Below are 16724 nucleotides of genomic sequence, written 5' to 3' on the forward strand. Positions count from 1 at the left end.
GAAGATTGTTACGGATTCATCGTCACATGATTAATTATTAATGAATTAATTGTTTCTCAACTTACTCAATTTATTAATGTAACGCATTCTCTGCTTAAATTTGAATTGATGCATAATATTTTTAGTGTAAAACCCCTTTTCTTTACATATTTTTCATTCATTTTTTGAGACGACTCGAAATAACAAATTTTAAAAAGAAAATACTTAATAAATTAGCAGAGAAGCATTATTTGAATTAGAAACGGTCGAGTTTCGTTCTTAGTTAAGTTTATTTCTTTCAGAAAGTATTAAAGTCGTCACAGTGAGTAAAGTGGCTGTGGTTGATAAAAAAAAGGCCAACTTGATGGATATAAAAATGCTTTTGATTTACTTTCCAATGTGCATAATATGTCTTTGATGTTTATCCTCCCTTCTTCCTTTTTTTGATAAACTTCACACATGTTGATGACTTTGCGGTTTGTTGTTGTTCTTTTTACCACACTTTTTTATCCGACTTTTTCCTTTAGATTATATCATTTTTATGGTATTCGCAGTGTGAGATACTAATTTAATATGTGCAAAACATGGAGAGTGTATTGACATTTTTCATGGGCACATGCCTTTTTCTGTCAAAGCAGGAAATGAGTTGATGTAGATGTGATCAATATCAGCTGAAGCGCATTTTTCAGATAAACAGAGACAGATAGAGAACAGATACACAACAAATAGATGACAGACACGCGAAATATATATGACAAATAAACGAAAGATACATGACAGATACACGAAAGATTGACGACAGATACATGACAGATATATGACAGATACACGACAGATACACGAGAGATGTACTACAGAAACACTAAATATACACGACAGACACATGGCAGATGCAAAACAGATACATAACAAATGCACAACCGACACATGACAGATGCGCAACAGATACATGACATTTAAACGACTGATGCACAACAGATACATGACAGATAAATGACTGATACATAACAGATTTAAGTTACATACATGACAGATACATGACAGAAACATGATTGATAGAGACGACAGATACATGACAGATGCACAACAACTATATGACAGACACATGACGGATATCTGATAGATACACGACAGATACACTACAGATACGTAATAGATACATGACAGATTCATGAAAGATTCATGAAAAATCCACGACAGAGATTGATGACAGATCCGCGACAGCTAGTCCACAGGTAGACGACAAATACCTGACAAATACACAACAAATTGACAGACAGGTCAAGTGGACAAATTAATGACAATCACATCCAATATCTCCAACCATAAACCCCAAAAAGTATATTTGACATTTGAAATGATTTTATTGCATTTTTTTTCTATCCTAAATCTCCCATCTCAGTTGCGTGTGTCATTTGGATACACACAAATAACAAAAAAATTTCCATCAATTTCCTGTGAACTACTGTTTTATATCATGCTGGCTTGACTGCGCCCCTATGGCTGAAAGAAATAAGATTAAACTTTTTTTTTGTTTACTTTCATTCTTGTTGCTATTATTCCAGTTCCATTTGTGTGTGTTTTCATTCCTGCATATCCATATTCATTCATACATTCAGTTATTTGCTGTTTCCAGTTGAAATTGTAATTGAAAAAAAAATTCTAATGGGAAATTTTTGAAGGTAAAATCGATTGAAATTCATCACATTTTTGATTGAATTAAGCATCAAAATTCCTAAACTCGTTTGCTGAATCAATAAACTGTAGTGGTCAATGAGTGATGTCCTGTTGAATTGTTTGAAGTTATTTAAATGGAACAAATTGTTTTTTTTTGAAGGTTTAAAGGCTTGTTCAGTTTGACTGTTTAAATGGTGTTTAAAGGTGAACTGGTTTGAAAATTTAGTGGGTTTTTGGGGATTTTTGTCTCGAAAATCCTTAACAAAATGAAGAATCTTTAACAAAATGGAGGGCGGCTATATTGGTTGACCTACCCTAGCCCGTCCCTGAATAAGTTCAAAACCACCCCCTCATTACATCCAAGTTTATTATAAGGAATCAATGACATGTCCAAAAGTCATGTGCTATTCAGAATTGTACAAATCGAATAATTGATCCGAAATCCGGCACCGGGGTCGGCGTAACTCTGACATGGTGTCACATGGACCACATCAGAGTCATTCAGGTTGAGGACTAGATTTAAATCGAATCCATCATCAGGTCAAAGTCATCTCGGCCTGGGGCCAGAAATAAATCGAGTCTGGTTCCAAGTTAGAGTCATGTCGACCTTGAACTAGATTTAAAATCAAATCCAAACCCAAGTCAGAGTCATGCCTATCAGGGATTAGATTTAAATCGAGTCCGGCACTGAGTCATACCGACTTGGAACATTCAAAATTTAATCTGGCACTTAGTAAGATTCATGCCTACCTGAGGTCAAATTTAAAATTGAATCCGGTACTAAATAAGAGTCATGCCGGCCTTAAGCCAGGTTTAAATTGAATCCGGCACTTAGTCAGAGTCATGCTGTCTTGGCACCTGATTTAGAATCGAAACCGGCACCAAGTCAGAGTCATTTTATCCTGGAGTCAGATTTAAAATCAAATCTGGAACGAATTCAAAGTCATGCCTGCTTTGGAATCAAATTTTAATCAAAAGGGATTCAAGCCAGAGTCATGGCGGTCGGGAATAAGATTTAAGTCGAATTCGACACCAAGTCTGAATCATCTCGCCCTTGTGCCGTCCTGGTGTCGGATTTTTGATCGATTGTGCTATTACTTTTAATAGCCTTTAATTAAATATCAAGTAATTCCAAAAAAAAGCTACCAATTTTAAAAAGTTCAAAATACAGACCAATTAAAAATAATAAAAGTGAACTGCTGAATATTATTTTTATTTTTCAGAAAATAATTGAAGTCAAAGGCTTGTACAGTCATGATTCTAAGCTACTTATTTTCAGAAACTTATTTAAATTAATTTTGTAAAAATTTAATTGGCTTATGAACTTCCCAATAACAGTCATTTATGGAATTCCATTCCCATAGCAACATGAAAGTTCATAGTGCCTTCAACCTCCTGTCCATGATGTTTATTAACCTCAAATAATGCCTTATAACTTTATCTCACCAAAATTTCTTTTTTTATCCATTTACAGACATTGTTAATTCAAAGATTGGAATGCAAAGACCCCAAATTGGTCAAAGCATTAGTCAGCAAGGATTTTTTTCATCACGTGATAGCTTGTCAGTACCATGCGTATCACATCCATTACATTCCTATTCAGCAACAACGTCTGATATGGATTTATCGCGTAAGAATGAGAGCAAAAGTAGTAGTAAACTAAAAGCAGGTGAACAGCCATTACTTGGCTCATGGAATCCGTCAACAGGACAGCGTGAATCGCTTGCACATCCGACTGCCACATCAGCATCGACCAATCATTTAACTAGCAATAATGGAAATGGTGTCAATAGTAATAATAATGCAGATAGGTGAGTGTAAACTTGATTATTGTCGGACAGCATTTACATCCTACATATTAACTGTGTCTGTATGTGCTGCAGTGCGGTTAAAAAATGTAGCCATTCATGATGATAATCAAATTGGAATGGACAAAAGAAGAAACTTTTGTAAAAAAAAAAATATAATTGAATTTGCCGATTGGGCTTTCCATTCATTAGCTATTAAGGCATACATACGATGTACAACATGAATGGGTCATTGCTTGTTGAATATCTCGAATACACAACAAAGTTGTAACTTTTCTACAATGGACCAATGGTTAAATGAAAAGGATATGCTTGCGGCTAGTTTGCTGAACAGAACAAAAAAAAAAATGGAAGTAAATAAATATAAAAGCTCATGTTCGTGACATGTTCAATTTGCTACATTGAAGAAATTTTTAAGTAGTCTAATCAAATTTGTTTGGATATAAAAGGGTTTTATTGGTAATATAAATTTGTATTGTCAACAGTCGATTTGTGATATTTTTGGATAGAGCTTGTGTCTTGTTGGTCATTGCTGTTTCGATTGCAACTATGCAGATTCAATTTAATTTAGATTTTTGGGTTATTTTTTGAAATGTTCATTTGAGTAGATATTTGCATTAAGTTTAAAATAATTAAAATACAAGAAAAATTCAAATATGTCTTTACAAATGTTTTGGTCTGGGATCGTTATCCAGCCCTTCTCCTTAAGAGTTCTACGTAATAAATGAACGGTTCTCCTGAAGACTTTGACATTGTATTTCTTGATTCATAAATTGTAAGCAGAAAACTAACGATTTTCCAAAAATTCAGAAATTGTTAATTATTTCAAAATGTGTTCATATTCACAGACTTTGTTTCTCATTTAAAGTTTTAAACTCGTAATTTACTGATTACCGATGGGTTTTTAATTTCCGACCTACAATATTCGCTGAGCCGTTCAATAAGACGAACCGATTTTTTTGCAATAGAAACCGATTATTTGCCATAAAATTCGGTTAAAATAAGAATGATCAGAAGATTTACGCTAAATATCGGGACACTTTTGGAAAAAATTGATCATTTCTAAGTTTGGGCTTGAAATGGGCTTTGATTCCGATATTTAAAGGAAATGTGCATAATATCTTCGAATTTTTATTGAGTTCTCATTGTCTTGAAAAATTGGGACATTTTAAAGCTTTGTCAGGACACAGCAGCAAGGAAAATTACAGCGTACCGTCTAAAATATAGCAGATCACGTCTTTTCATTAAAATGGCAATGAATTTTTCGCTATAAAAATGGTGCCAATTCTCAGAAAGTAGAACGGAGCAGGTTTCCATGCTCCAAATGAAACCCACACAGTACCACTTAGCTACGCCTCCGTCACTGAGTAAGCTCAAAAAGAAGTAACAACGATTTTGTGTATTTCAAAATAATTTTTCAAATTTTTATTATTCACTCATCAAAAGTGCTATATCAAAAACCTTAAGAGCTGGAGACACTGCGATTTAAATTTCATTGTACCAATTCAGACATACAGACTGCATAGTGCGATCCGAAACTTAAAGATTGACAAAGTTTAAATTCATGTTCTTAAAAATTAAAATGCCTTGCAATTGACAGTAAATTTTAACATGATTAAGCATACTTATTAGGATTTCACAAAATTGAATAAACTCAAATAAATTGATTGCTGTTTTTATGTCATGGGATACATGCTCATTTAAGTGAGTAACTCACTGTCATTATAAATTTGCTTCCACTTAGTTCAAATTATTTCACAAACTGAATCACATACATCAAAAATGAATAAGCAGCTTGCATTACATCAGTAAATAATTCCATATTCACATTCCCGATAATCGGTACGGATATACAATTAGTACATTGACAGACGCAAAGGAACTGCAAAAATATTTTCTTTTGGACACTATCCAGCTCAAACCATGGAAATTCTTGAACTGAAGTCAATAGCTTCCCATTTTGAATAGACACTAATGTTCCTTCTACACAATGCATGAACACTTGAAGGGTAAAAACCATTCCAGCTGCAATTCCAAATGATATTGATGAGAACTTGATAATCACCAAAGAAAGTCCAATTCCAATGAAATTCAGGTATAATGTCGTGAACGTTATAAGTTCTCTAAACGACAGCATTTGCGATATGTAGTCATTGAAGCTGCTGTGCTCCTTTATTAAGCTTATAAATTCCCGATTTATCTGAATTTTCATGATTCTCAGCTTATTCAAATTGGAACTGATTGTCGACTTTAAAATATTTTGAGCTTCCTGTGGATAAAGCTGGTCAGATTTGGTCTTCATCTTTTTGGACAGTGACATATCATTTTGAATTTCCAGTTCCATTTCCCGAACTTTCATTAAATCTTTTCCAAGGAACTGCAGCTTAAGCATGAATATATCCACCATTGTGATTGTCTGTAGACTAAGATAAAGGTTGAGCGTATCTCCAGCTGCAATAATGAGGAATAATGTTGTGGACACTAGTGCTATAAATGCTTGATAGAATATATAGCCGAATATTGTATTGGAATCGATGTATGGAAACTTAATTGGCACCGGCAATACAAATTCTCCAGTCATTAAAGTCATTAGCCATCCTGATGTGACTGGCAAGTGATAAAATATGTAGCAGGCTATCAAATACGATATGATGACTTTCCTGAAATACCTGACATTCGATACCAAATTTGGACAAAATTTCTCATTTTTTTCATTTTCATTAAAAAATCTGTCAATAATTCCGAACATTTCCTTCAATGCCTTCTCATCATCTCTTGTGAATCTACTTATGCCTCGAATGACTGATTGAGTACTCAATAGATAAATAGCTGTTGATCTACATAATTCAGCTGGATTTGGCCATAAATGAACAAGTCCGTACACTTGACTTAAGAGTGCTATAAGTTGAATGATTGTTTCAACTATCTGTGGAACTGACAGGAGCGTTCCATCTGGTGAATATGCGCCAATGAGACGGAGCATTATGACAATTACTCCTTTGAGTGCTGGAATAGAGAAATATTTTTTAAATTTTGGAAAGTTTAAAATTAACGGTCAAATTAAATTCGAATTTCGGATATTGACCTAGACTTGAAATCGATTTGGTTCGTTTGAAACCGATTAAAATCTGAATAGAACTTTTTTCTGCTGGCCCTTGTGAAGTATAACATTTCCAGTTAGTCATCCTGCCAGTCAGTCAGCCAGTTGCAATGTCAGTCAGTCAGTCCGCCTCCCCGCCAGTCAGTCAGCCAACCACCCTGCTAGTCAGTCATTCAGTTAACCCTACCAGTTAGTCAGTCAGTCACACTGCAAGTCAGTCAGTCAGTCAGCCAGCCCTCTTCTCTGCCAGTCAGCCAGTCACTCTTCCAGTCAGCCAACAAGCCACACTACCAGTCAGTCAGCCAGCCACTTTACTAGTCAGCTAACCAGCCAGTCAGTTGCACTCCCAATCTGCCAGACAGCCAGCCACGCTTCCAGTCTGCCAGCAAGTCACCCTGTCAGTTAGTCAGTCAGGCCCCGTCAGTCATTCTAGATGCTGCTAAAATCTTCCGAAGCTAACAAATCCATGTCATATCCAAACTAGTCCAGCTTCAACTCCATATGAACTGTTCCTTAAAAATGCAATCAACACAAAACTTCAACTTACAGTCTTTCTCTATCGATGGCTGCCCCATTTTCAATGTCTTGCTTCCAAAAGACTCAATATTGAACTAATTTGACTAACAATGCCAATTCATTGAATTACTCAATATTACAAAATATGTTTATGTTCACAAGATAATTTACATTGAACAATAATAATACCTCATGGGCATGTAATCATGCATACAGAATAATTAGCAATTTTTGAACAAGATATTATTTTATGTTCTAAATTTTGTGTAACATGATATGTAATTAGTAATCAAATTAAAATGATGTTTTGTGAAATTCCTAGACAGCTCTAATAGGTCAGTGTTTTTATAGCTTTATTGTGGAACTGCACATCTTGGGAGTACAGAATGAAAGTTGCCATATAAAGCATAAGGTTCATGACATTTTGGAAAAATTTCGCTTACATTCTAGTGTACCGTGGCACAAAGATTTAGCAACACTGTAGTAGACAATGAAATTGAGCAGATTCGATATAAGTTCGGCAACATGTCGAGTAATATTCGGCACCAAAACAGAGTGGTTCCGGTCGATCGATTAATCAATCAACTCAGTATGATCCAAGCTGTGTGCCGCGGTACACTAGTGTGTCGTGAACCGCATGTGTGCTGTTTCAATTGTTGCTTACTACCTAGAATGTCGGAACAAAAGATTGGACAACACTGGATTAACTTGGGATTAACCAGTTTGTGCTATTCGGGATCAGTGTATTAAAAAGCATATGAATGGTGCCATACAGACATCAAAATATGGAATTATAACGATAAGGGGTCAAAGGTTGTAGGATAAAGGATCCATGACATAGCTGTCTCTAAATTCCCGAGTAGAACTGGCTTCGATTAGTCAACCATGTGTGACACAGGCTGTGTCTACTATAATTCTTGACATAAAATTCTAACCACAAGGATGAATACAGGGCCCGTTAAAATACGGCTTAAATTGTTCAACCAAATAATTTTTTGTAAAATTTTGAATAGTTCGTAAGTTAACTAGACTTTATGACTATTAATTGCAGTCTGTTCCATTTGAGCTTGTTTGGACAAACCCCCAAGATTAATTCTTCAACCCAAAAAGCCTTTCAGACAACAGATCTCGAAGACAACTCGGATATTGTATGCAATTGTCGACTCAAGTCAACTCGATGCTATAAAAAATCTAAGTCAACTTCAAGTTCTGCCTTAAAATAGTCTAACTTTTGATTATCATCGCCGCACACATTTAATTTAATTTCACATATATTTTAATGCATTCCCATTTTTTCCCTACAGACAAATACGTCGCTCAGTATGTGCCACAACAACATCACATCGAAAGTCTTCACCAAAATGGACATTTGTGTTCGATCCCGCGGGACGTCTTTGCTATTACTGGTCAATGGTTGTGTCATTAGCATTTTTATATAATTTTTGGGTCATCATCTTTCGTTTTGCATTTCAAGAGATTAACGGCGAAACGCTACTTATGTGGTTCTGTCTTGACTACTTTTCCGACTTTTTATATTTACTCGATATTCTATTTCACTTTCGTACGGGATATCTTGAGGATGGCGTACTACAAACGGATTCATCGAAAATGCGTCAACATTATATGAATTCGACGACCTTTTATATCGATTGTCTGTGCTTGTTACCATTAGATTTTTTATATTTGAGCATCGGATTCAATTCAATATTAAGGTCATTTCGATTAGTCAAAATTTATCGATTTTGGGCGTTCATGGATCGTACGGAACGTCATACAAATTATCCAAATCTTTTTCGTTCGACATCGCTCATACACTATTTACTGGTGATATTCCATTGGAATGGATGCTTGTATCATATAATTAATAAGAATAATGGATTCGGTTCAAAGAATTGGGTCTTTAGCGATTCAGAATCAGTTGATGTTGTTAAACAATATCTACAAAGTTATTACTGGTGTACGCTTGCTTTAACGACAATTGGTGATTTACCAAGACCCCGATCAAAAGCTGAATATGTTTACGTGATATGTCAATTATTGTTTGGATTGATGCTGTTTGCAACGGTTCTTGGGCATGTTGCTAATATTGTCACGTCGGTTAGTGCTGCTCGGAAGGAGTTTCAGGGTGAGTTGATGGTTTTTGACTTAATTTAAGCTTTTTGAAGAAAATTGAGCTTTTTGAAAATTATTAAGCTTTTTGATAATCATTGAGCTTTTTGAAAAAAGTTAAGCTTTTTGAAAAAAGTCAAGCTTTTTGAAGAAATTCTTTTTGAAGAAAGTTAAGCTTTTTGAAGCTTTTTGACGAAAGCTTTTTGAAGAAAGTCAAGCTTTTGAAGAAAATCAAGTTTTTTTCAAGCTTTTTGAAGAAATATAAGCTTTTTGAAGAAAGTCAAACTTTTTGAAGGAAGTCGAGCTTTTTGAAGAAAGTCAAGCTTTTTGAAGAAAATCAAGCTTTTTGAAGAAAGTCAAGCTTTTTGAAGAAAGTCGAGCTTATTGAAGAAAGTCAAGCTTTTTGAAGAAAGTCAAGCTTTTTGAAGAAAGTCGAGCTTTTTGAAGAAAGTCAAGCTTTTTGAAGAAAGTCAAACTTTTTGAAAAAAGTCAAGCTTTTTGAAGAATGTCAAGCTTTTTGACGAAAGCCGAGCTTTTTTAAGAAAGTGAAGATTTTTGAAGAAAGTCGAGCTTTTTGAAGAAAGTTAAGCTTTTTGAAGGAAGTTTTTTAAGAAAGTGAAGATTTTTGAAGAAAGTCGAGCTTTTTGAAGAAAGTTAAGCTTTTTGAAGAAAGTCAAACTTTTTGAAAAAAGCCAAGCTTTTTGAAGAAAGTCAAGCTTTTTGAAGAAAGTCGAGCTTTTTGAAGAAAGTCAAGCTTTTTGAAGAAAGTCGAGCTTTTTGAAGAAAGTCAAGCTTTTTGAAGAAAGTCGAACTTTTTGAAGAAAGTCGAACTTTTTGAAGAAAGTCGAACTTTTTGAAGAAAGTCGAGCTTTTTGAAGAAAGTCAAGCTTTTTGAAAGTTTAGCTTTTTGACGAAAGTCGAGATTTTTGAAGAAAGTCAAGCTTTTTGAAGCTTTTGAAAAAAGTCAAGCTTTTGAAGAAGTGAAGCTTTTTGAAGAAAATCTTTTTGAAGAAAGCTTTTTGAGCAAATTTAAGAATCAAATCTAATTCAAACTTATTTTAATTCCAGCAAAACTCGACGGCGTGAAAACCTACATGCGAATGCGTCGCGTTCCAAATCATTTACAAGTGAAAGTCATCAAGTGGTTTGATTATTTATGGCTCACCCAAAAATGTTCCGATGAAGAGAGAGCAGTCTCTTGTCTTCCTGATAAACTTAAGGTAAAATTACTCATCTAACCTTATCATCATGACATCAAATGACCCAAAAACCGCAATATGATAATATTTTGTTGTTGTTCCTCTCATTACAGGCTGAAATAGCTATAAATGTTCATTTAGATACACTCAAACGAGTGGAAATATTTCAAAATACCGAAGCTGGTTTCTTGTGTGAACTTGTGCTGAGGTTACGACCGGTGCTCTTTTCACCCGGTGACTATATATGTCGGAAGGGTAATAAATAATCACATACATTGAGTTATAAGCTCCTCATTTTTGCCATCTCATGATTTCTCAATTTTCCTCCTTTTTTTATACTTGATGCTGATTATGACATTTTTTTTTCTGTGCCTTTTTTTTTACATTCTCGTTCCTATATACTCGGCAATATGTCAACTCATACAGGTGAAGTGGGTAAGGAGATGTACATAGTAAATCGAGGACGTTTACAAGTGGTTGGTGATAATGGTAAAACAGTCATGGCATCACTTAAAGCTGGCTCGTATTTTGGCGAAATTAGTATACTGAATATGGGAACAGCAGGTAAAGCTCTTGGTAAATATCGCGGCCAAGCAAACATTAATGATATTAATCAGCATATTCTTTTTTTTATTCTATATATTTTATGTATAAAATCATGAAAAAAAAAAAAAAAAATCCATAAAATTCACATATTGCATCATCAATTGTATATACAACATATATATTTTGATTCAAATGTATGCAAGACTGCGCATATTGATTGACAGTAACATATATGATCAATCAGAATCGTTCTTTCTGTGTTTGTATTGCTGACAAAATGTGTAAAATCACCAAAAACAACTTGCAATAAAATTGTTGTGACTGACATGAGAGCACAGATATGAAAAAAATAAGGCAGTTCAAGATAACCTACAAATAAATTTTGAAATTGAACTTTCTATGTTATTAGATGTACTTTTTTGGTTATTGATTAATTTTTTTAAAGGTTTGAAATTTTTAAAGCTTTTTTAATTTTTTAAAGAATTTTTTTGAACTATTCTGGAGTTCTGATGGTTTGTAAATGTATGAACGTAGTTAGAACAGGAGGTTTTTTTAAGAAATGCTAACAAATAGCCAACTTAGGATCAGATACTATTGTAAAGATCGTAGAATTCGTGACTTACGAAAGTATCAAACCCTAGTTGCCAATCGCTTTTTATGGTCATGATATACTTTGACTCAAGGATGTCTTTGTATGGAATGGAAAATTTAGGGGAATTTAAGATAATTGTAACGAAAAACCCAAAAAAATTGAAGAATTTTGTCCAAAAACGGGCGTTTTCGGTCCCTAAATCAAACCTCCAATTCTCCTCACCCTCCTGGAGTAAAGTCTCCTCGTGTCACTAACACAATTTCCACTTGACTTTGAGCTCTTGATTTTAGTTTTGGTAAGAGTAAATGTTCAAGTTCGAGACAATCCAGAGTCTAAGCTTTTCCAAGACTTTTCATTAGGTCGGAGTCCCCAAAGTCCTGCCAACTCCGATTTTGGATACCTAATTGAGTTTGATAAGCTAAATAATTTTGATTTCTAATGTGAAAAACTGGCCATTTTGTCAATTTTTAAGTATTTAACCATGGCATACAAGAGCCTTTCCTTTAATAAGCTATGGCAAACATATTGCACACGAAATGCTCAAAACACCTCTAGTTACGCCCTTGGATAAATTAGAAGAAATAGTATAAATTCCGTAATTTTACAGTCCTTAACGTCCCTTTTTAAAACTTAATATGCTTGTTTAAAGAGTTGGCATGTCGGTCCTGTTGGGCGATGCTTTCCGTGGAGAATGGTCGCTGTTAGATATCGGTGACAGAAGGTAGCAATGGGCAGTTGTTTTTTTAACTCTGCTCTCTTGCTTGTAAAGTCAATGAATAATCACCGATCTCATTAAAAAGTAAATAATTAATGCAACAAATTATCAGAACCTCAGAATCAAACATTTCTATTCAGGCAAGAGCATGCTTTCATGGTTCAGAAATACAACTACGGTACCTAAAAGCTGTCTCAATGTTAGGATTTTCAGCTGCTTATAATTTTCTGTTCTACATGTGGCTTTAAGTAATTAAATTTGACATTTTGAGTGTAAATGAATCTAAAAATAAAAGCTTTTAATGATATAAAAATATACTTCCTACAAAGTTTGACATTTAATAAAATTGAATAGAACAGCGCTTAATTTTAATAAAGCAATAAACAGCTTGATTTTCAATTTTAAATATCAGCATGTCAAGATAGATTGAAAAATCAAAGTAGATTGATAAAAGTGTTTTATTAATATTTTGTAAATTGGATTTGAAAGAAAAAGTTTTCTATTTTTATATGAAATTAAAATTTAGCTAAACTTTTTTTTTATTAAATTTTTCTAATTTTAAATTTTCCTACTCAATTTGAGAATTTTTTAAAATTTATTTAAAAGTAAATTAAATGTCCGTAATTAGTTACAATTAATTGCTTATTAAAATTTTAAATTCAGATATTTTTTTATTAACTTTTTGATGTATTTGTGTAACAGTTGTTAAGGCCTTATAAAGAATAAATTAAAGTAATTAATGTTAGGCTGCCTCTTCGATATTTCAATAAATTCTACCTGCTGTCTACTTCCTTACTTCCTTCTTATATTCTTATTAATATATTATGTGTTTCAAATATTTAATGTTGTCGTATTTAATTTGTGATTTTTTGTGCATTCTTTGAGAATTAAGATTGAATATCATAAAAATTGAAATTACTAAAATTTCTAAAAAATTTAATTTTTGAATTTAAAAAAATTTGAAAAATTTAACTTTAAAAACTAGAAAATTTAACTTTTTAAATTTCAAAATTTATTTTTTTAAGATTTAAAATTCAATTTGCTGAAATTTAAATTTTTAAAATTTAATTTTTTTAATTTCTAAAATTCAACTTTCTAATTATTCAAAATTGAATTTTTTAATTTTTTGAAATTCAACTCTTAAATTTTCAAAATTCAGTTATTTAGTTTTTTAAATTCAATTTTTAATTTTTTTAAAATTACCTAATTTTTTTATTTTCAAAATTCAATTTTTCAATTTTTTAACTTTTTTTTTTTTTTAAAATTCATTTTTCAATTTTTTTTTTTTAAAATTTTGAAAATTCATTAAATAAATTATTTTTTTACTTTTAAAAATCAATTTTTTAATTTTGAAAATTAAATCATATACATTTTAAAATTCAATTTTTATTTTAAATTTAAAATCACTGAAATTTTAAATCAAATTCCTTAAAGAATGTACAAAAATTCACAAAATTTTCCATTATATTTCTCAATTTTTAATTAAAATTCAAATTTCTAATTCAGTGTCACAATTCAATATCACCTAGTAGATTAGAAAAATCATTACATTTTTCACCATACACACATCCTTTTTATTCCTCTATTCATTTATTTCATGTTATGAATGACATTTTCAACTAACAAAATCGCTTTGCTTGGCTCGATAATTATCCTATATAAAAATAAATCTATAAAATATATATTTAACATCTCTATCAATAAATCTATCCAAAAAAAAGAATCTAATATAAATCATCAACAAAAAAATATTCACACTGCCACAAAATGACTACTTGTGCTGATTGAACTTTCTGCACGAATGAATTGCAACATTTCTTTCTCATACTCGAGTCCGTACATCAATATTGTATGTTCAGATATGCGGAAAATTCTATCAGCAGAGAGCATAGCAGATAAATAAAAATTGAAAAAGAATTTTTCATCTTTTTTTTCACTTTTTTTGATCTGGTTACATAATGGATATCTGATGATGATTCAGTCATTCATGAGAATGGGGGGAGGAAATTGATATATAAAATTTAAACAGTTAGGAATAAAGCAGGGGTATAGCCATGGGGGGAGGGGGGTTTCCTCAATGACCTCTACTCCTCCAAGAAATGGATAGCCGATTATTTTATAACATTTTTTCAATTTTTAAAATTTTAAAAAAAAGACGGTTGGACCCCTATGGAGGGGAGGTAGGGGGACATTTCGACACGTCCCTCTCCGAAAAATGGATAGCCGATTATTTTATAAAATAAATAAAAAATAAACATTAGCTTTGCAGACCTTAAGGTCCATAGCTGCGCGTTTATATGCGTTTCATGGCTACTGGGAGTTTAACGAGGGAGGATTCGCCAGATCTCTCGCTCAAACCTAGACCTACAGTTTATAGTGGAATCCGAACCACTTCTTTGATGACATTACTGCCTGTAGCCTTCAAAGGGAGGCTGTGAGCCGCGTTTCCACTACATATGATTCGAAAAAGGGTCATTTTGCCGGCGAACCCATGATCGCTAGATCGGTGATGCAAAAAATGGATAGCCGATTACTTTTACGATTCTTTTATAACGTATTTTTATTTCTAAATTTTTTTGTTTTAATTATTACAAATTTCAAAAAAATTGGGGGTCATTTCGGAACGTCTCTTTCCAAAAAATGGATAGCCGATTATTTTGTAACGTTTTTTAATTTTTAAAATTTTTGTTTGCTTTTTTAAAAAAAAGTCAAAATAAAACAGTTGACCCTTTTGGACCCCTGGCTACCTCTCTGGAATAAAGACTTTTGTTAAAAATCTACAGGAATCTGAAAATATTATGACAAAAGAGAGCAAAAATAAAATAAATTTTTTTATGTCAACCACTTGAATTAATTCAATTTTATACGAGAATGTTTTATGACTTTTATGATTCATTGACGTTGCCAATTATTCTAAGAATTTTTTAATATAAATGCAACAATGTTTAAAGAAGAAGATGATTGTGACCTAAAATGTGTGTCTCAAATGCATTGACATAGAAATAAAGTGGTTGTGGAAATTGTTGAAAGACTTATGAGTTATGGGAGGGTGTAAAAATATTTTATTTTTTTATTGGGTAGGAATGGTGCATAAAAATGAGTTTTTATTTGGAAAAATATTGACATCAAAGTACGATGATGTGTATGAAATTGAGTCAGAATTGAGGTATTTATTTTGATGTGTAAATTTTGTATTTTCACATATTAAATTTAAATCATTAGAATTATTCGGAAATTTGAGTTTTCAACGTACGTATTTTGAATTAGTGAATTTTAAACACCACATGTTTTCCAATGATACGTGTGATAATAAACATTCATACATTTGTACGCATTTTCATATGTCACCCACAAAATATTTACGTACGTATTTTGATATGTACAAAATTTGGTGTACATATTTTGTATTATTTATTTATGTTTCAAGCCTAGATTTTTAAAAAATCGAAATTAAATTTTTGAGCCCTCAAGGGGAAGCCCTCAAGTAAAAAGTATGGCTGGATAAGTCATACGCTTCGTAAGTGGGATGGTCCTTATTCTTAAACTTATTTCCCATGCTTGGGTGGAAACAAGAAAAAAAATCAAAAACTAGGCGTATCGGTGGAATTTTTGGATACGTACATTTTTGATATGTAAAATATTTAACGTAATACGTATTTCGGAGTGTGTAAAACTTCATAGTACATTTTTTAATATGTAAATTCATTAGCGTACATATTTTAATATATACGAAAGATTTAGGAAATCGCATCTTTAAAACGTAATTCAATTAAGTTTATCTTTGAAACAATACATTATTAATCTCTATGTCAATGCAAAATAAGTCAAATCCATCTTAAAACTACATTTCATACCTTAAGTATCCATAAAAATCAGAGATTTTAACTACGAAAATCTATCAAATCTCAACATCAGGCTGCGATCAATGACCATAAAGTTGTTCATTTTACGATTCTCAACATTAAAGTAGAATCCCATATTAAAGATTCAGACGTTGAAAATTAAAGGGGACGATTACGTGTTATATAGCTCTCAAAAATACAGAAAGTGCTAAAATAGCAAGACAAAAAAATATATAAACTTGAATCTTTTCACACCTTTATTTTAAACTTAAGAAAAAAAAATTATTCGCATCCTTTTGTTGGCTCGTAAATCAAGTATTTTATTTCTACATCGGATACCCTTTTTCTCACACCTCTCCTATTATTTTATCTTCTTCTTCCATTTTTCGCTCTCTATAATTTTTGGAAATTTTTTTTAACTCTACAATAAATTAGATCGTAGCGCATAAAGTCTCTGGAAGGAAACTTTTTAATTAATTATACATTTTTTTCTCTCACTTTTCCTTTCCTTTCCCTTTTTTTAAAAAACCATTTCTATATATACTATTGAGTCGTGAGATATATAAAACATTTACACACATACGTACAGTTGAAATAATAAATTTTCCATTATTATAAAGTATTCTTAATGTATTATTAGA

At 32.3% G+C, this 16724-nt stretch overlaps 1 protein-coding gene across 1 annotated transcript in view; it reads left to right on the forward strand.

The window, feature by feature from the left end:
• The window catches only part of LOC139090055 (cyclic nucleotide-gated channel alpha-3), a 108408-nt gene that overhangs the window by 76758 nt on the left and 14926 nt on the right, over positions 1–16724 (forward strand). The window contains exons 2-6 of the mRNA XM_070639743.1: positions 3131–3467; positions 8385–9205; positions 10258–10409; positions 10502–10643; positions 10815–10952. Coding sequence (XP_070495844.1) covers positions 3131–3467; positions 8385–9205; positions 10258–10409; positions 10502–10643; positions 10815–10952 — 1590 coding nt within the window. The remainder of the gene's footprint in view (positions 1–3130; positions 3468–8384; positions 9206–10257; positions 10410–10501; positions 10644–10814; positions 10953–16724) is intronic.

This window comes from Chironomus tepperi, unplaced genomic scaffold (assembly GCF_022539635.2).
Source record: "Chironomus tepperi strain 1889 unplaced genomic scaffold, CSIRO-AGI_Ctep_v1 contig_199, whole genome shotgun sequence".
Lineage (NCBI taxonomy): Eukaryota > Metazoa > Arthropoda > Insecta > Diptera > Chironomidae > Chironomus > Chironomus tepperi.